A 20,437-nucleotide genomic window follows, 5' to 3' on the forward strand; every position below is an offset into this window, starting at 1 on the left:
ACTCGGCACGCTATGCTATAGAGCGAAGCATCTTATTGGCTGAGCTATTCTCTATCCCAGGATGCACCACCACTAATCCCCCAGATCTTGTTTGTCCGCATTCATGCACACACACATAACTTGTTTATATAACATTGCCAGATGTTTCAAGATGAAACAATAGAATTCGGACCGTCCGATCTCTTCTGATCTCCAAGGAAGGGGAAGGAGGGTGGGTTTTTTGGAATGTAGGCGAGATGGATCCCAAACATCTAAAGTTATGGAAAGTACATAACTAAAAGAGGTTATGTGATCCTATCTCACCTACATTCTGTACTGATGGGACAGCGTCCCTAGCACCTAAATCCTGGGTGGCTCACTGGAAACACTCCTAAGCACTGTGGAACCAAGGAAGCTCGCCCGAGATGCCACATCCAATTTGTAGTGGGAAATGAAAGTGTGCGGGAAGACCAGCACAAATGTCACTAATGGCAAGCTTAGAATGGAATGCTATTGAAGTAGCCATAGCCCTTGTAGAGTGAGCTTTGACAGAGGTCGTAAGCTCTTTATTAGAAGAGGAATAAGCCTGACTAATACAGTCCCTGATCCATTTGGCAATAGTGACCTTTGTGACGGCTTTGCCCAATTTATTATCCGAAAAGGACACAAACAGTTGATCTGTTTTCCTTGTTTGTTTGGTCCTGTCTAAATAAAAACGCAATTGCCTGTGGACATCCAATGTGTGGAATATGTACTCTGCTTTGTTTGAGTACTTTGGAAAGAAAACTGGAATTTCTAATGACTGTTGCAGGCAAAAACTGGAACAAACTTTAGGGACAAAGGATGGATTAGGCCTGAGGGATACTCTATCTTTGTGAAAAAACAGGTACGGTGGTTTTACAGATAGAGCTTGAAGCTCTGAAACCCTTCTGGCAGAAGTAATCGTGACCAGAAAAGCAGTTTTCCAAGATAGAAATTTCAAATCACATGTTGCTGCCGGGGAGGAAGTTAAGGCACGTAACACCACATCGAGATCCCACGGAGGAGCAGGATGAGAAATCGGAGGTTGTAAAAGCGCAGCACCTTTCATGAAGGTTTTACACAATCTCTTGCTCATTAAAGGTGGGTTTATAGATTCATGAAAATTGGAAATAGCTGCCAATTGGACCTTGATGGTAGAGACTGAAGAACCTTGATTGAATAGGGAAGTTAGAAATTTTAGGACTTCCGATACAGGAATAGTGATGGGATCCAGACCCCGGAGTTGAGCCCAAATAGCAAATCTCTTCCATTTGCTAGTATACAGTTTCTTAGTGGCAGACTTGTGGGCCGAAGATAAGATTATGTATGACTTCCGGGTCTAAGGTATGATTCCTGACTATAGTCAGAAGAGGAGGAGCCAAGCTGTTAACTTCAAAGTGTGAAGGGACTGGTGGAGTAGTCCCGACTGATGAATTAATAGGTCTGGGATCTGATCCAGGAACCATGGACCGCCAGTGCATATTAAGATAGGGACGAACATACCTGACGAGGCCAGTAAGACGCAACTAAGATCATTTTGCTACCCAAGTGAGACGCCTTTTGGATCACTCTGGGAAGGAGGGAACTGGGGGAAGGCGAAGCGGGGTGGGCCAAGGATGGGCTAGTGCGCCCATAGGACTCTCCCGGAGCTGGAGTGAGGGAGAAGAACTTTCTGCACTTCGCTCAGCTGGGTTGCGAAGAGGTCGCAACAAGGAATTCCCCATTTGCTGAAGATCTGAGTTGTCACTGCATTGTTCAGAGACCACTCGTGAGGAGAGAGGATAGTTCTGCTCAGTCTGTCGGCTATCACGTTGGATTTGCCGGGGATATGAGTTGCTATCAGAAAACGCCTGGTCGCCACTGCCCATTCCCAGACTCTCATGGCCTCTCTGCAAAGAGGGTAGGATCTGGTCCCTCCCTGCTTGTTCAGATACCAGACCACTGACATGTTGTCGGAGTGAACAGCAATTACGCCCTGAGGGAGGTAATCGTGGAGGGCTTTTAGAGATAGAAGCACCGCTCTCATTTCCAAAATGTTGACATGAAGAAGACTCTCCTGAATGCCTATTCCCCTGGACTGACCTGCTCCGGGAATGCCCCTTCCCACCCCATCTGGGTGGCGTCAAAGTGGCCATAGGAGGAGGTGGAACAAAGGGTCGACCCTGATCCAGATTGGAGGGCACCAGCGAAGGTCCCGTTTGCAGGTTTCCGTGATCCGTATGAGGTGACTGAGAGGGAGATCCTGAAAGGACCACTGTGTCGAAAGAAGCCACTGGAGAATTCTCATATGCAACCTTGCTAGGGGGACTAGAAGAACAGTGGCCGACATAGATCCAATAGCTGCAGGACCATCCTGGCTGGAGCTTTGGATCTGAGAAGCAAGGCTCGGACTTGAGCCTGTATGGTTTGTATCCTTTCTGTAGGAAGATAGACCCGCATTCGGTTTGAGTCTATCTCTATTCCGATGAATCTTATGCGTTGAGATGGCAGCAACACAGACTTTGGCCAATTGAAGGTGATTCCAAGGGAAGTGCCTAGTGATATTGTGGCTTGTAGGTTCTGCAATAGTAGACGCCTGGAGGTGGCAGTTAGGAGCCAGTCGTCTAGATACGGAAACACCTGGAATCCTAGACTCCTCAGGTGAGCAGTCACGACCGCCAAACATTTGGTGAACACCCTGGGGGCTGTGGTGAGACCAAAGGGCAGCGAACTGAAAATGACTGTCTCCTAGGTTGAAGCTCCTGGACGCCTGAACTACCAGGATGTGGAAATAGGCGCCCTTGAGATCTATGGAGCACATCCAAACACCTTTCTCCAGCAGTGGGAGAATGGATTGTAAGGTGACCATTCGAACCTGGACTTTTGACTGAACGATTTAGAATGCTGAGATCCAAAATGGGCCTCAAGTCCCGGTCTTTTTGGCACCAAAAGAATCTTGAGTAAGTCCCTAATCCGATCTGGTCTGCGGGGACGGTTGGATGAGAAGCAGCTTTGAGACTTCTAAGGCTGCAATTTCCCATTGACTGGGTGGCGTCAGGGATTTTCTTGGACAGAGGTGGGAAGTGAGAAAGGGATGGATAATTCAAGCACCCATCGATCCTGAGTGATACCTTCCCAGGCTTTTAGGTGCCTCAAAGCGACCCCCGACTGGCTCGGAGCTGCACAGTCGGGCAATCCTTCAGGGATTGTGGAAGGCTGAAGAGCCGGACTCGGTCTCCAGTGTTGCGGGCATCTTCCAGAAAATTCCCTCCTATGCCTCTAGAAGGGGATCCCCTGCTGCGAGGGATAAGACTTCTGGGATCTACGGAACCACATTTTCCCCTCTTTAGCCTTGGGATACGGCCGAAGGGAGTGGAAAATCGTGCTCTCACGGCAGTCAAAGTCTTACCTTCTTGCTCGCAGCGGTCAATGTGTCCTTTACCTTGGGTCCAAACAAAGAGGACCCATCAAAGGCAAAGGAAGACTTAAAGGCTTCCGCAAAATGACACAGGCGGAGCAGGCTTGCCAGAGCAATACCATATGAAATGAGCCTCATGGACGAAGTTTGATATCGATGACAGCGTAACTGAGAGCCAACTGTCTGGGCCAGCTGCTCAGGTAGGTTACCCAAGAGGGTATCTGAAAGCTCCTTGATCAGATCCCTGAAACCTGGTGAAATAGTTCAGGGACCTTAAGGTAAAGGCCGCTGAACTGAGGGTGCCTTCCTGCACCGATCCATGCTCCTAGACTCCTTATTAGGAGGATGGACGGACGCCTCTGCTACATCTTGTTGGGTAGCAGATGCCACCACCAAGGCATCTACAGCCACACCTTTCTCAAAAACGCCTTCTCTGGGGGTGCTGATAGGAACTTATTTAGCAGGCACCGGTTCCACAGAGTCTGACAGATCAAATCTAGGAGCAGACACCCAGGAGGCGTGGGCTGAGCCCCAAGGCCTTAAGGAACACCGACTCAGCAGAAGGGGTTTGGAATGCCAGCCGCCTCGTTGTTTGAGGGCTTCCAAGATGTCTGCAAAGGAGACATCATCTGAGGGACGACTTAGGGACCCCTCCGCATCATCAAGATCAGCGCCTGACGTGAGAGACTCATCAGGGCTTCCTCTTGCACGATCTTTTCTTGGGGGTTCCTCTGAAGAAGCTTCCAGAGGGACCTCCAGGAGGGGGAACCCCAGTGGGGGTGACCTCAGGCCCCGGGCTCCGCTGTCTAAGGACAGAGGGACTACCACAGACCCAGTGTCCGTATGTATGGAAGGTGCTGGTGAGACCGAGGAGGTAGCCAAAGAAGATTTGGCTAACGATTCTCATGGCCCTGAAGGCCGGACCACCAGAATCCTGGGAAGGTCCAACCCCATGGCCACAACAGTAGACGGTACCCCTGCAGCCCGAGAGGAAGGCTGGAACCGAAACATCAGTCCCCTGGGGCCGACAGAGGAGGTCCTCGAGAGCCGGGTTGGAGTAAGGGTCGGGGCCGACCAAAACCTCCATCGGCTCCACCAGCACCGGCTCCAACGGTGCTGAGGCTGTTGGAGGAGGAACCAGAACTACAGGGTGGGCCATTGGAATGGGCTGGAGCGAAACTAATTTCTGGAACACAGGAGACTGAAACAGTCTTAGGAGCACCCTGTCGATGTCGAATCAGACATCTTGGAAGATCTAGAGGAAACCGATCGGGTCCGAACCGACTTCTCCATCAGCTCCAAAGGACTGGGGACCAATGGACTCAACCAGTATCAGTGCCGAGGGAGATCACAAACAATTTCCCTCGGTGCCGAGGAGGGCTCCCCAAGGGGAAGAGTCTGAGCGGCAACCCTCATCGGCTCCAAAATCAGTGGAGCCGATGAAGGTGACCCGCCTCGAAGTCCCAGTCATCGGCTCAAACCAGAGGAGTCGAGACTGGGGCATCGAGGCAGACCATTCCGCCTCGCCCCAAGTCCGTGGAGCCAATGGAGAAGCCTGCCAGGATTTCTTAGTAGTCGGTTCCGACGGGCTGGTCGGAGCCGACGCTTTCTTTTTCTTAGTTGGAGAGGATGAGGAAGATAAGGCCTCCTCGAAGGAGGATTTAATCAGCCCTTTCAAGATTAATTTATTCTTCCTCTCTTGGAGGACCCTAGAGGAAAAGGCGTGACACATGCTGCAGGACTCCTGTAGGTGCTTGGCGCCTAAACAATATACGCACGAGGAGTGATCATCGGTTATAGACATTTTATAATTGCACCTCGTGCACTTCTTGAACCCTGAGGGTCTATGTTCTTTGGACATAACTGCCTCTAAAACACTCACTATAACAGTGGAAAAAAACACTATCTAGTCAGAAAAACAAAGATTTTAAACAACAATAAAATCTTTTTTTTTACGATAGATCAAAAATTAACCAGTACAATACAAATATCACAAACACCAAAAAGGAGGGCCAAGAACCCTCTAACTTAAACAGGTACTTGACCTCCTTAAAAAAGAGGAATAGGGAAGGCCCTCTAACTTAAACGGAAACCTTTCCCTAAACAAACACACAAATTTACCACAAAAAATACCAAAAACACACAACAATAGCTGTTAAAACAGCTTTTGGGTAAGAATAGAGAATTTCCTGACAGGAAAACTTTAGAAAAAAACAGCACTTAGCTCAGCCAAGTTTGAGACCACGTCCTAGCTTGTAAGTGGCAAACGAGATCTGGGGGATTAGTGGTGGTGCATCCTGGGATAGAGAATAGCTCAGTCAATAAGAGGCTTCGCTCTATAGCATAGCGTGCCGAGATAGGATCACATAACATCTGGGCTTTCTTGCTGACAGAAGACTGAGAAGCAGATTCTCCATCTCGCTGGCTCACTCTTAGTTATATATATTTTTTATTTTCTACATAGCCTGTCCAGCTTTGAAAAACATCTTTGATCCTCCAGGAACATATTTTTGAAGTAGCCGGATACAACAACAAGAAAGTCATACCTGTCTCTTGACATTTCCTGACTGTAAGGAGAACCTGCTTCTTTTTTGCCTGGTGTACAGTGAGAACAATCAATTACTGTACACCAGCCAGTGAGTAATTATTTTCTGCAAACACTCTGGTGACACTCGCATTTAACACTTCCTTCGCCCACCAATGTTTCAGGAGCACATCTTTTGGTTGATATGACTGGAATTTTACTGATTTATATGTCAGTCCATCTTCCACACCAGATGGCATGGCACTCTGGAACAGAAAGGACGGAGCTGCTTGTTCAGAGGAGAGGCAAAAAGATCTACCTGAGGAACACCCCACGATGGACAATGTCCAGAAACACATCTCTGTGAGGCATCCATTAGTGAGCCAGTGTTTAGGACCTGCTCAGAGAGTCTGCCACTAGATTGTGCTCTGAAGAAATATACACTGCCTGAAGAGTTAACTGACAACTGACAACTGACAGTCAGATCCGAGGCCTGAAAAGCCAGCCTGCAGAGAAGGTAAAACTGTGACCCCTGCTTGTTGACATAAAACTTAATTGTGATGTTGTACGTGTAAACCCTCAGAGGGCCCAGACAGAGCATGGGGTGAAAAGCCTAAAAGGCCAGAATCAGGGATCTTATCTCTTTGATGTTGATATGGTCTGACTTCTGAATGGGGGCTGTCAAAGCCCTTACACTTTCAGGTGAACACAGGAGCCCCCCACCCCATGTCTGAAGAGTCAGTGAACAGTTCCTGAAAAGGAACCACAGGCTGAACAGGCATGTCTGGGGTGAGGGTAAGTTGCTGAATCCACCACTCAAATTCCCACTTCAGACAAAGAAGGAGAGCCTCTCTGAAATCCAGAGGGTGGCAATGCTGAAGCCAAACTGATCTGAGGTACCACTGAAGCTTCTGCATGTGCAGTCTGACCAGAGGAAGCATTGGAATAAAAGAAGCCATGAATCTCAGGCCTCGAATAAACTGTATAGCTGGAATAGCAGGCAGAGGAGGAAGAGAGTGAAAGAAAGCCATCAAGGACAGAACTTTGAGGTGAAAGAGAGGCCAACATTGGCACCATCTGAATCCTGCGACCCAGATGCACATGATCTTGAGAGGGATTCAGGTCAGACTTTTGGAAGTTGGTAGTGTACCCCAGACTTTGAAGGAGAGAGATGGTGAAATCCAGATCCAGTAACAGGCAACTGGGAGAAGGTGCCTGAAGCAACAGGTCATCTAAATAAGAAAAAATCTGAATGCTTTGAAGCCTGTGAAAAGCAATCACAGGAGCTAGGCATTTGTGAATACCCTTGAGGCAGTAGAGAGACCAAAGGGCAAATCAGAGAACTGAAAATGAGAGGAAATAAAACAGACAAATGCAAAAACTTCCTGAAAAGAGGGTGAATAGTGACATTAAGGTAAGCATCCTTCAGATTAATGGACACCAAGAAAGACTTTGGTATTAAAAGAGGAAAATAGGTTTGAAGAGTAAGCATCCAAAAAGAAGGAACCTTGAGAAAGGTGTGGAGGAAGGAAAGGTCCAGAACAGCTTTCCAAGTGCCCTCTTTTTGAGGGACCAGAACATTCTGGAGTAAAATCCATTTCCTAATTGGAAAGGAGGGACAGGTTGAACAGTTCCCTGGTCAAACAGGGACCCAAGGTCCTCTGAGAAATGGGGAAGTTGTTCCAGAGCAGGTTGGGGAATTCCTGAAATAGGAGAAGAGGCTTTCACACCATGAAGTAACCCTGGTGGATAATAGATAAAACCCAAGAAACTGAGGTGATGAGATGCCAGTTGGAAGGCAGGGGGAGACCTGAAGAGACCAGGGAACCTGGCCAATGGTTGGGAGGCAAGATGTCTAAGAGAAGCAGGCTCGTCAGATAAAGGAGGCTTCTGGGCCACAGCAGCCTGAGAAGACTTAGCAGGAGAAGCTCTCCTACCACTCTTCCTGTCTTTAGTGGCCTGATGAGTCTCTGCCTGCAAACAAAAGTGAGCCAAGTAGGATAATTCCTCAGGAACTTTGTAATAGAAGAGACAAAAATATGTTTCAGGTCCTGCAAAGTCTTAGCTTTTTCCTGAAGAGACTAAAACGTAACAGCAGCAGCAGTCCCAAAAATATTTTTATTATCCAAAGGATCATCCAGCAACTTGGGCTTAATGTCGTCAGGTAAATACTGCAGACAAAGCCACAAGTAATGCCTCATGACAGACCCAAAGGCAGCTCTGAAAGCGGCATCATCAGCAGCATAGCTGCAAGTGGCGAGCCAGCTGAGAGGGAGAGCCCATAATAGAGAAAGCGGAAGATTTGCCTTCAGAATCAGGGAGATCAGAAATTAATTAATTAAGAAATTAATTGCCTGGGCAATCAACGCCAGGATACATCTTGTCATATGGTCTGGTAATTGATGGCCTGAAAGGCCAATGTAGGAGCAGTGTAAACCTTCCTACCAATCTTCTCCATTACCCTATCCTTACCTGAAGGAAGAAGCTTGGAAGAGGGCAAACGCTTAGAAGGTTTGTCAGAGGAGAATGGCACCACAGCACAGTCAGCAGAAGGACACTTCAATAAAAACTGACAACCCTCTGGGACCTTATAGAACCTGTAAGGTTTCCCAGGAACAGGAGGCTGTGAATCAGGAGACTTGGAAGCAGCAATGAAAGTATCTAACAAAGCAGCCGACACAGGAGGAACTGGAGATGGTTTAGGAGTATCCATCTGTAGTAACACAGGAGGAACTGCTGATGGTTTAGGAGTATCCACTTGTAGTAACACAGGAGGAACTGCTGATGGCTCAGGAGTATCCATCTGTAGTAACACAGGAGGAACTGCTGATGGTTCAGGAGTATCCATCTGTAGTAACATAGGAGGAACTGCTGATGGCTCAGGAGTATCCATCTGTAGTAACACAGGAGGAACTGGAGATGGTTTAGAAGTATCCACCTGTAGTAACAGGAGGAACTGGAGATGGTTTAGGAGTATCCACCTGTAGTAACAGGAGGAACTGCAGAAGGTTTAGGAGTATCCACATGAAGCAATCATAACACCTTTTCTGGGTATTCCATCATTCTAGCTATTGCGTCCCCAAAAGGCAACTCCTCCAATGGACAGTCAGGGCAAATGGGCTCCTCTTCATCAGTAGCATAAGGCAAAGGGGAATGTAACTGGGAAGAGTAACACAAGGAACCTTCATCAAACTCTGAATCCCCATCTAAGGAATCTGGATCCTTTGGCCATTTGGAAGGAGTTGAAGTCCAAGGGTGGTAGGCACAGAAACCCCTTGGAGGGGGCTTCAGGGCCATTAAGGCATTGAACAGGCCTTGAGTAAACTCCTGCCATACCCTTTGAGGATCTTTAGGGTGTACAGAAGAATGCCAAGTCTTTTGCTTTTTCTTGGAAGAGATGTCAGACCAAACAAACACTTACAGAATTCAATAACACTACCTGGAACCTCTTCCCTAACCAAAATCTGAGGAATCCCCATAGGGCCTTCCAAGATAGTCAACAGCGCCCCTCCCCCAATCACCCACAGCAGACACCCGCAAAGCCTCAGAGCATGTGTGAAAGGAAAGATCCATGCCAGCCTCTGAAGGGGTCACAGCAGAGGAATCTGAGGTAGACACCATATGGCCTACAGAGTTATCACCTGCTTCTACTGAAATGTCTAGTGGAGGCTGGACAGCCAAAGAATTTGGCCGAGATTTCTTGGCCTTCTTCTTACTTGACAGTACTTTGGATGTTGATTGGCTCTGCCATGCCACCTTGGGCTAACAGTTTAAGCCTCTGGTTCTTGAAATAAATGACCAAAGACGACAACTGGATTCTAAGAGACTTAGGCACAAACGTCTTAAAAATGCTACAGCTGTATTGTCACAGGAAGCATCAGGAATCTACCTCCTACACTGATATTTTCCCTTCTTGGATTACATGAACTCCAGGTAACCAAAAGAGAACAAGACCATAAGAATAAACAAGGCCCCGATGGGCCACTTAGTTGACAGCTAGGTATTCAGCACAGCAAAAGGGCTTTCTGACCGACGAGCAATGATGGCAGTCAGAATGGTGACACAGAAGTTCAAGGTAACTGCGTCCGTACATCACCTTTATGCCCTACATTCTGAAGTTCTGTGTAACTGCGTCCGTACATCACCTTTATGCCCTACATTCTGAAGTTCTGTGTAACTGCGTCTGTACATCACCTTTATGCCCTACATTCTGAAGTTCTGTGTACCTGCATCCGTACATCACCTTTATGCCCTACATTCTGAAGTTCTATGCAACTGCGTCCGTACATCACCTTTATGCCCTACATTCTGAAGTTCTGTGTACCTGCATCCGTACATCACCTTTATGCCCTACATCCTGTATGGGGAAGCATGAATGTGACGAACAGAGCATGAAAGATATAATGGCTCTGGTATAATGGCTGGACATTAGGTATCTCCTGCCAAGGACAGCCCATGGTTAAATACTGAAATCGTGATACAAAAGGACATCTCTGTTACCTGATACCACTATACAGCAGGGATCAGGAAACTGTCCCTTTTGCCCCTGTAATGCAATCTCAGAGTTTGTAAATATAATTAGCAGGGGACCTTGTTTTTGATTTGTTGTTCGACGTTCTGCACTTTCACCTTTATGACTTGACATTTAACCATTTGATCTTCTCCTCCACTAATTACGTAAAACAGATCCAGCACTTAGTCACAGTCTGCACCCTCCCAAGGACAAACATGCGCTACCCTTCCAAATCAGCTGCAACAAAATCCCGCACTGCCAACAGAAGTCTGGTCACCTGGGCTAGAATTAGGGCTTTATCCCTCTACACCATGGAGATGGATTTTCTCACCAAAAGGTCAGCGATTAGCTAAACTAAATCAAATGTCAAACATTTCTGTAGTTATTTTAAGTAATATTTTAAATGAGAGCATCTTGCAGCAGAGAAGACTTACCCGGGGACAGCACAACTTTAACAAATTAACTGTTTTTCCACAAATATATATTTCATTGGCAATATGCTTAAGAAACACGGGGACACAATCTTCAGCTTCTTTTGAAATTAGGATGTAACCATGTGTCCAATAGTGTTTATCTATAAAGAAAAAAGAGCATCATAAGAATAAGAAAAAACAAAATGATATTTTCATTTTGCATATTTAATGAAGAAACAGCTTATATTTACTTATGATGCAAGCATTTTCATACAATTTAGTTTGCTGTTAAAACATGCATCACTTCTACTTTACTTGTTTACTTATACAAGACATAGTTTCCTGGATCTAACATGTTTTACTTTTACCAAAATGGAGTTAATAAAATCCTAAATTTGGGATGACAATTCTGATATACTGAAAATCAAATAAAAACTTTGACTCAATCCCACTTGGGAAAATATAACCTATCCAAATGTACAGCAGTCTATAGTTGGTAAAATTTGGTTATACAAGATCTGGAGGTAAACCCCCAACAGCAGGGAGGATTAGATTTTGATTTTTGCAGTTATACAAAACTTTGGTATTTTGATGTCTGGCACTCTGGAATTTGGTCTTTCAGAATTCTGTATGGTTCCTGTCTTTATTTTGTTAAACACATAATAAAACAAGCTACTAATCAGCAAAGAAAATAAACAATTACATATATAACAGCAGTAATAAAGACAGTCGACACGGATTTCTCAAACCACATTTTACCCTTTTTACTTGAATATCTTTTCTCCCACTCAGTAATCTTGCTTTATCTTGATATGGCACATAAAAGTGCAGTCATAGATAAGTGTGTTTACAGTAGTTATAGTAAATTAGATCATCAGGGTTCTTTTCTCACCTACATCACTTTTCCTGGCCCTTACTTAAAAGGCGCAGCTGACTCTTTTCTTACCTTTCCCAGTAGGAACCAATGGAAGTTCATGCTGGGAGCTACTGCTACAGGTAAGTGGATAGCATTCTTTTATCTACTGAGTGGGTACATGGTCTTTTCAGCTTTCTGAGACATGACTCCCTGTCAGGAAAGGATGGATGCAGTAGACAGATAGCTCTTCTTAACTACAGTCACACAAAAATAACTCTTTAAATAAGATTACAACAGTAGTTGTTGTTGTTGGTCTTTCAGCTTTTCCCAGTTAGGGATCGCCACAGCGTAACTCCGGTCTGCTAACGATTGGCAGTTGGTTTTTATGGTGTTGAGTTGCCAGCCTGATGCCCAACCTTCAACGAAGGCATGCCCATTCAACGCATGTCTTTTGAACGCTCACTCGACCGCAGGGAGGGCATGCAGACTCCACACAGAAGGCGCTCCCAACCTAAGATTACAACAGTAATATGTGGAAATGTAGATTCTCATACCTGACAACTAAGTATGATAAGGGCAGAAACTGAAACAAACAAAATGTCTGAAAAAAAACTTGGGTGAGATTCATAAACAGCGGCACACATTGGAACAGTACAGCAAAGTAACAAAGCACCGAATAATTTATAAACATGAAGCGAGGCAAGAAAAGATACATCATCTGGGCCCAGTGTGTAAGCACTGTATTCCATGTGAAGTGTGTGTAAAAAGTAATACCCTCACAATCAAACTCGATTCAAGAATTGCAGCACCAATGGGGTACAAGCAGATGTAGACTGCAAAGCAATGTACTAGCTCTATCAAATAAAATAAATTAAACAAGTAAATAAATACTACTCTTTCACTGCATGGTAGTAAAATCTCTCCTGGTTCAAAGGTTCACAGGTTCAGGTGTTTACTAGGCTAACAAGCACAAATGCCTTTTTAAGTCTAGTCATGAATCCCAAATCTCTGACAAGTTCTGATACCCTTGATAAGTATAAGCAGGGGTTTGGTAGATGAAACACTTACAAGCAGGGGCCTGGGAGACGAAACATTTACAAGTTACCTTAGAGACAACTATTAGAGACATAGGTGCCAAACCAGTGATGAATTTCCTGTAGTGGAGTTTTCTAAGGTTCAGGCCTACAGGTCCATAGGTCCATGTCTGGCTACCAAATTCGAAAAAACATGAACGGTAAAACAGCGAAAGCAAAAAAGCGAATGGGACAATCACAGAACTACAACAATGTTGAAAAAAAACTACACTGAATGGCCATAGTTGGTCAACAACCAGGAAGTAATGCAATACATAAGATAATTAAAGGAAAACTTTTTAAATTTTAAATTTTCACTTTTCCCCACTGTATTGTGATCACAGAGTTGGCATATATAGTTGGGGGGGTTGAGGGGTGCACCCCCTCACTTTGGTTGGTTGTGTGCATGATGCTGCGATGCTGGCCACCTATGGCCATTCGATGTAGGCTTTTTTTTTTTTAAATTGTTGTAGCTTGATGATTGTCCTGGTCACTGTTTCACTTTCACTGTTTCACGGTTCGTGCTTTTTTGAATTCGATAGTCAAAGATAGACCCCCAGGCCTACTACCATATAAAAACGTGTTTCACCCCCAAGCAGCAGTGCTAGAGAGCTCATGAGAGCTCGTATACCAACAGATCCCCTCATTACTATATTACGACAATGACTGCCAGTCTGTCATTATTCCTACAGTAGTAAACATTTTTATGAATCACTCCTAAGCATGACAGGGGACCACAGAGTAGGAATGACATATACATTATTATTAGTTTATACATTAAACACTCGCTTGAGGTTTTTCTTATTCTTGTCCTCTATTCTTGGTTGTATTTAGTTTGCCCAATTGTCTTACGAGAAATGTGAAATCGTTTGTAAATTATACTGCACTTTATTTCCATAAGTAGAATTACACATAGAAAGTAGATTTTTATATATTTTGAACCTGTCTGGGGCCTCAAGTCTTGTATCTTCTTTCAGGGTTGCAGCAGGCCTGTGATCTATTACTAGATTTGAGCCCCATTTAGTCATTTATTACAGCACTACTGGTAAATTTCTGCATAGTCTAGGGCCTTCATCTGTGACAGGATTGCAGTAGTGGCAGCAATGTGAACTCTGCTCCAGTATTTGTGCTTCAGTACTTTTTTTATAGCTGTATAGTGACCAGGACAATCATCTGTTTAAAGTTGCATTGCAGTGCTTTCTGTTTATCTTGTTATTTTTTTCCAGTTTTTTTTTAATCTGCCTCACCCCCCCCCAACGAAAGATTAAGCTAAATGTTTCTGAAATTCTAACCATGGAATTAGAGCTCCAGGTTTCCACAACCCTCCCACCCTTTTTTTGTTGTTGTTTTAAAAGGCGGTCTCTGGATTCCGCACGTTATGGTAATCTAACTCCAAATCCCTCCTCCTCCTCTTTCTTTGCTGTTGTCTGTTGTGTAACCTATCTAACTACTTTCCCACCCACTGTTTTCCACAGATCGATAATACAGAGTGTACACCTAGCAAATTAGACATCCTTTACTACAAATTATCTCCTGCTCATTTTCCCAGAGCTCCCATCTGGTTGGCATCCTAGCCACACTCTGTGGGGGGGCAGCTGAGTTATCTTTGACAGACAAGAGATTTATTTTATTGTTTTTCATTTTAGTTAACTGTTTAGGGTGATGTTGCTTCATTTTTGCTTTATTTGTTGATTCTGTCCGTAAATAATTCTAAGGGTCTCTACTATTTGAAACTGCCTTGCCGAGGTAGTTTAAGTTGGTTTGATGCAGCATTACACTTCCAAGCATGTCCGCTTACTTCAACAGGTCAGCAGTGCCCTTCAGAGAGACACAAAGCAAGAAAGGACATTTTATAAAACTTCCCTTGGAACTGAAACCTGTGACTTGGTGTGGCTAAAACAAAGACATTGTGCGAAGACAAGCTTAGAGCACATTAAACAGAAAGTACAGTTGTGTACCTACCATAAATGTAGATGTTCGAGTGTTCACACTGCTGCAGTCATTACACTTGGGTTATTCTGCCATCAGGCAGTCCCCGCAGTCGGCCTGATTTCCAAAGTCTTGGTCCGGCGTTGGTTGCTGTCACTTCTTCCCTGACGTCAGTGCGGCATGGGTATAAAAGATGCAGCCAAGGCAATTTTCTTCAGTTTTTCTTGCCCCAGATGTCAGGTGCCCCCAGAAGGAAGGCAATACATATTGCTAATCAAAAAAATACAATAAAAACAATACCTTCAGTTACCAGCAAATACACCCCAAAGGTTGTATAGGATAGAAAGGTACAGATAAGTCCAGCTAGTTCAGAGGGGATGGAGGGAGGGTAACCTGGACTGCAGCAGTGTGAACACTCAAACATCTACATTTATGGTAGGTACAAAACTGTGCTATGTTCATTGTGTTACACTGCTGCAGTCATTACACTTGGGTAGAATCCCAAAGCTGAGGTTGGGTGACTGGTCTATAAAGAGTTAGGATTGGCTATGAGGCCCTGCAGAACTGCAGTGGCAAATCCTGCTCTGGATTTAGAGTAAAGTGGCAGGTGGTAATGCTTGGTAAAGGTGTGCACTGAACTCCAAGTTGCAGCCTCCAAAATTTCCTTGGTAGGTACTCCTCTGAGAAAGGCTGTTGAAGTGGCTGTTACCCTGGTGGAATGTGGCCTAATGTTATTTGGGACCGATTTTCCATGCTGTGTGTAGCAGTACCGAATACAGTGTCCTATCCATTTGGATATAGTCTGCTTTGAGATAGCCTTGCCCTGTGATCCTGCAGCATATGCTATAAACAGTTGCTCAGTTTTCCTGAAAGCCTTTGTTTTGTCCAAGTAGAAGCATAGCTGCCTGTGTATGTCCAAAGAATGCAGAAGTTTCTCCCCTTTATTCTGGGGGTTTGGATAAAAAGTTGGCAAATGGATGGTTTGGTTAAGAGCCACACTAGCTATCACCTTTGGCATAAAGGTAGGGTTTGTCCTTAAAGATACCCTGTCCTGATGAAAAATTATAAAAGGTTCCACTGCCATTAATGCCTGTAGCTCTGAGACTCTTCGTGCTGAAGTTACTGCCAGGAGCAGAGCTGTTTTCCATGATAAAAATTTTAGATCGCCTGTATTGGCTGGCTCAAAAGGTGGTAGGGTCAGTTTTTCCAAAACAAAATTGAGGTCCCAAGTTGGTGTTGGTGCTCTCCGGGGCGGTCTTATGTTTTTAGCCCCTCTGAGGTAATTGTTTAGCAAGGGATGAGAGAATAAAGGAGGATCAGTGTTGTAATGTGCTGAAATGGCAGAGGCGTGGATCTTAATTGATGAGAAGGATAGGTCTCTGTCCAGCATCTAAGTTAAGTATTGTAAAATCTGAGGAATGTTTGGAACAAGAGGATCAAGGCTTTGAGCCTGGTTCCAGGCACAGAATCTCTTCCATTTTTCTGAGTAAGCTTTCCTGGTGCTAGGCCTCCTGGCCTCCAAAATGACATCCATAACAGCTTTAGAGAGAGGTGTTGCCTGTTTGACTAATGTATCTGCTATGCAGCCAGGTTTAGGGTTTTGAGCTGACCGTGCAGGATCCGATTGTTTTGTTGAGTCAGAAGGTGTGGAATTTGAGGCAAAATCCATGGTGGGCCTTGAGCCAAGTTCCTTAAAATAAGGTACCAGTGCTGGCGTGGCCAGTCTGGAGCAATCAGGATCATCTGTGGTTTTTCTTGTCTGGCTTTTAGGAGTACCTTTGAAAGGAGAGGCAGTGGCGGGAAGGCATAAACTTTTAGGTTTTTCCAGCTGAACAGAAGAGCATCCACTTTCCATGCTTGTTTGTGACAAGTCCTTGTGCAGAATTTTTGTAGTTGGCAATTCAGTGGGGAGGCAAAAAGATTTATGTCTGGGCAGCCCCACTTTTGCGTTACCATGCTGAAGATTTGTGGATTCAACTTCCATTCGTGAGGGTCCATGATATTTCTGCTTAGATCGTCTGCCAGAGTATTTTTCTTTCCTGGCAGGAATTGTGCTTGCAGGTGGACTTGATACGCTAGAGCTGTGTTCCACAAGGTCATGGCTTGCCTGCCTAGGGCATAAGAATGAGTGTCCCCTTGCTTGTTTATGTACCACATTACTGTGGTGCTGTCTGTCTTTAGTAGTAATTGTCCTGGATGTAGAAGGTCCTTGAAAGCTGTTAGGGCATTTTGAACAGCCAACATCTCTTTTTGATTGATGTGAAGATGCATCTGGTCTGTGGTCCACTTGCCCTGAATGCTTTTTCCTGCCATGTGTGCTCCCCAGGCGAAATCCGAAGCATCTGTTGTTAGAGCTTGCCTGGCTGTGGGTTGGGTAAAAGACTGACCCTTGTTTAGGTGACATGCCTGTGCCCACCATCGAAACTCCTGTTGTAGGCAGGGAATAATTGGTATTACTGCTTCTAAACTGTGAGAGTGTTGAGTCCAAACACTTTTCAGGTACCATTGTAATTTCCTCATATGCAGTCTGGCATATGGTATTAGTAGTATGTAGGATGCCATGAATCCCAGGGCCTGCAGAATTTTTCTTGCGGGGAGATGGGACTTTGCCAGCAATTGGAAATATTGAGTTAGTTGAACTTGTTTGTCTGGCGTGAGGTAAGCCATCTGGGCCCTTGTATTTAAGCTGGCACCCAGGAATATATTCTGTTGCGAGGGCACTAGTTTTGACTTATTTTCGTTTACTGTGTACCCTAGAGAAATTAGCAACTTTTTTACAAACGCCAGATGCTGTAGAAGAATGTCCTTTGTCTCTGCTTGAATGAGTCAGTCGTCCAGGTATGGATATATTTGAATTCCTTTTTGTCTGCAAAATGCAATTACTGGTGCCAGGCACTTTGTGAAGACCCTGGGCACAGTAGATAAGCCAAAGGGCAGTGCAGAGAATTGGTAGTGCATTGTACCAGCTTTGAATCTGAGGGACCTTCTGCAATTTTGTCTGATAGGGACATGCAGGTATGCCTCTTTGAGGTCCAGAGTAACAAGCCAAGTCTTCCTGCCCAGCATTGGTAGAAGCTGCTGTAATGTCAACATTTTGAATTTCGGAATATCCAGGTAAGTATTCAGAATTGAAAGGTCTAGTATGGGCCTCCAGGCCTTGTCCTTTCTGGGGACCAGGAAGAGTCGAGTAAAATCCTTGGCCTTGTTCCTGTTGTGGTACTTTTTGAATAGCTCTCATGTCCATGAGGGCTGAAATTTGTTTTTGTGCCTCTGCCCACTGATTTTGTGGCAGGTCTGGCATTCCTTTTAGCCTTGGTAAAGTACGAATGTGGAATATGTAACCTTGAGACACAATATTCAGGACCCATTTGTCCTGGGTGATTGTTTGCCAGTTTTGTGAAAAAAGTGCTAGTTTTTCCCCTAAGGGGGCTTCCAAAAGGAACGTGCTTGGCGTACGAAGGGGAAAGTCATTGTGACTGTTTTTGTAAGGTTGAGACTTGTCCTCACCAACTTTTGGGGTTGAGGTGCCCCACTGTCATTGTCTGTTTGAGCCTTAGGGTTGAGACCTGCCTATTGGGCATCTGTATCTGCCTCTCTGTGGCCTGTCTGACACTGGAAAGGACCAATTCTTTGTTGGCTAATTTCTGCTAAACCGAGGTGGCTGTACCTATAATAAATATTTGACTGTTTGCATAGATTTAGCTTTATCCTCCATTTTCTTTAACATTTCTTCTGCCTTAACACCAAACAAAGTATCATGCTGTAAAGGAGCATCCAATAATTTTGCCTTAACATGATCAGGCAAACTTTGTTCTTTTAACCAAGCATGTCTTCGAATCACAGAACCTGTAACAGCGGCTCTACAAGAGGCCTCTAAAGAATCAAAACCACATTGCAGAGTATGTTTTCCCACCTGTTCAACTGCATGCAATAAATCCTGCATTTCTTTAAATCAGGAGCTTCTGAGCTTGCAAGCATTTTCTGTTTTAACTGAGCCATTAAATATTGTTGGTACTTAAGCATGTGAAACTGGCAATTTAAAGCTCTTACTGCCAAAGTTGCAGAAGTGTATACTTTCTTCCCCCATCTATCCAAAGCTCTGGAATCTCTGTCTGAGGGTACTGGATTTTTTGCAATGGAAGCCTTAACCCCTTTTGGACCCTGGGAAATAGTTTCTGGATCAGCAGAAAGGTTTTTGTAAAGAAACTTGTGAGAGTCAGGGACTCTATAATACCTATCTGGCTTGGCTGGAGCAGGAGGCAAAGAGTCAGGAGATAAACTGGATTCAGAGAAGACATCATCCACAATATCTAGCACTGGCGGAATAGCCAGGCGCTTGTGTTGAGGCAATAAGAGGAAATCCCTGAGCCTTTTCTTGGATTCTGAGTAATCCTGGTTTTCCCAATGGAAATGCTCCCTCATGGTATGTAAAGTTTCCCCAAAAGAATAATCCTCAGGAGGAGAGGCTGAAGGGATAGATTCTTCAGCATCAGAGTCCTCATAGGGGGGGTAGAGAGTATCCCTGGTCTGAAGAGGAATCAGAGGAAATGGAAACCTGATCAGAGGAGCCATAGTCTGTATCCTGCCTAGGCCTTTTCTCAGGAGGGGGATGGGAACCCCTGATTAGAGTAATGAGGTCTTTGGCCATTTTAAGCATCTATTTCTTAGGCATGGAGGACTGTCCAGGAGAATGCTGTACTTGTTTCTTTGTCTTTAATGGTACCTTTGTCTTGGCTGTTGTTTTAATGGTAAGTTGTGAAGGTCTGAAAACACCCTCAGAAGCCGATGTCTGCTCAGCGGCTCTGGACCCATCTGAGGGATTAGTTTCCGTAGGCCCAATACCTTGAGTTTCCAGAGGCCTAGATGTCTCCACGTGGGAGTCGGAAGCGGCCTGTGGCACTGAGGTAGCGGGTGTCAGGGGCTGCGAAAGCGCCGCACTGAGAACTGGCGAACCAGCGACTGGCCTAGAAGAGGTTTCGTCGTCGGTTTTGGACCTCGGATGCCTGTCTTTATCCTTGTCTTTGCGTTTTTTCGTTACTGAGGTCATCGGCTGATCAGACGGCATCATATGATTGAACCTTCGGCCAAAGTAGTGCAAAGCAAAATCAAAATGTCTTTTTATAGTGCGTTTGTTAACTCTAGCACAAAACCGACAACTAGTGACGTCATGATCAGGGCCTAGGCATGGAATACAGTAAGAGTGGAAGTCCTTATGAGGTATTTGCTTCCCACAAGAAATACAATTATTAACTTTTATTGACATCGGTCTGAGGCAAGAAAAAAGTTTCCCCAACAGGGTACTTAGCTTTATTGAAGACTTCGGATCTGAAATTCGACTTCGAAAATCTCAGGAGTCTGCCGACTGGCACTTGCGAACTGCTTCTGCTTCGGGCACCACGCGGCAAGAAAGACTGAAGAAAATGGTGTCGGATGCATCTTATATACCCCTGGCGCATTGACGTCAGAGAAGAAGCGACAGTAACCGATGCCGGACCAGGACTTTGGAATTCGGGCCGACTGCGGGACCGCCTGACGACAGGATAACCCAAGTGTGATGACTGCAGCAGTGTAACATGATGAACATCTATCAGTCTTAGCACATTCTGACCTAGTCTAGTGCCAAACGCCAGAGACCATCCAAGGAGATCTCTGTATAACCCAGTCCATGACCTACGGCAGCCCACCCAAATACATCTCCGGACAATGTGGATATGCAATTTTCAGTTCAGTTC

General features: G+C 45.0%; 1 protein-coding gene across 1 annotated transcript in view; it reads right to left on the reverse strand.

Annotated features, from left to right (window-relative positions):
• Window positions 1-20,437, reverse strand: part of TUBGCP6 (tubulin gamma complex associated protein 6) — a 1,304,734-nt gene that overhangs the window by 913,161 nt on the left and 371,136 nt on the right. Inside the window, exon 9 of the mRNA XM_044088793.1 lies at window positions 10,869-11,008. Coding sequence (XP_043944728.1) covers window positions 10,869-11,008 — 140 coding nt within the window. The remainder of the gene's footprint in view (window positions 1-10,868; window positions 11,009-20,437) is intronic.

Source organism: Protopterus annectens, chromosome 11.part0 (assembly GCF_019279795.1).
Source record: "Protopterus annectens isolate FY-2018-M chromosome 11.part0, PAN1.0, whole genome shotgun sequence".
Lineage (NCBI taxonomy): Eukaryota > Metazoa > Chordata > Ceratodontiformes > Protopteridae > Protopterus > Protopterus annectens.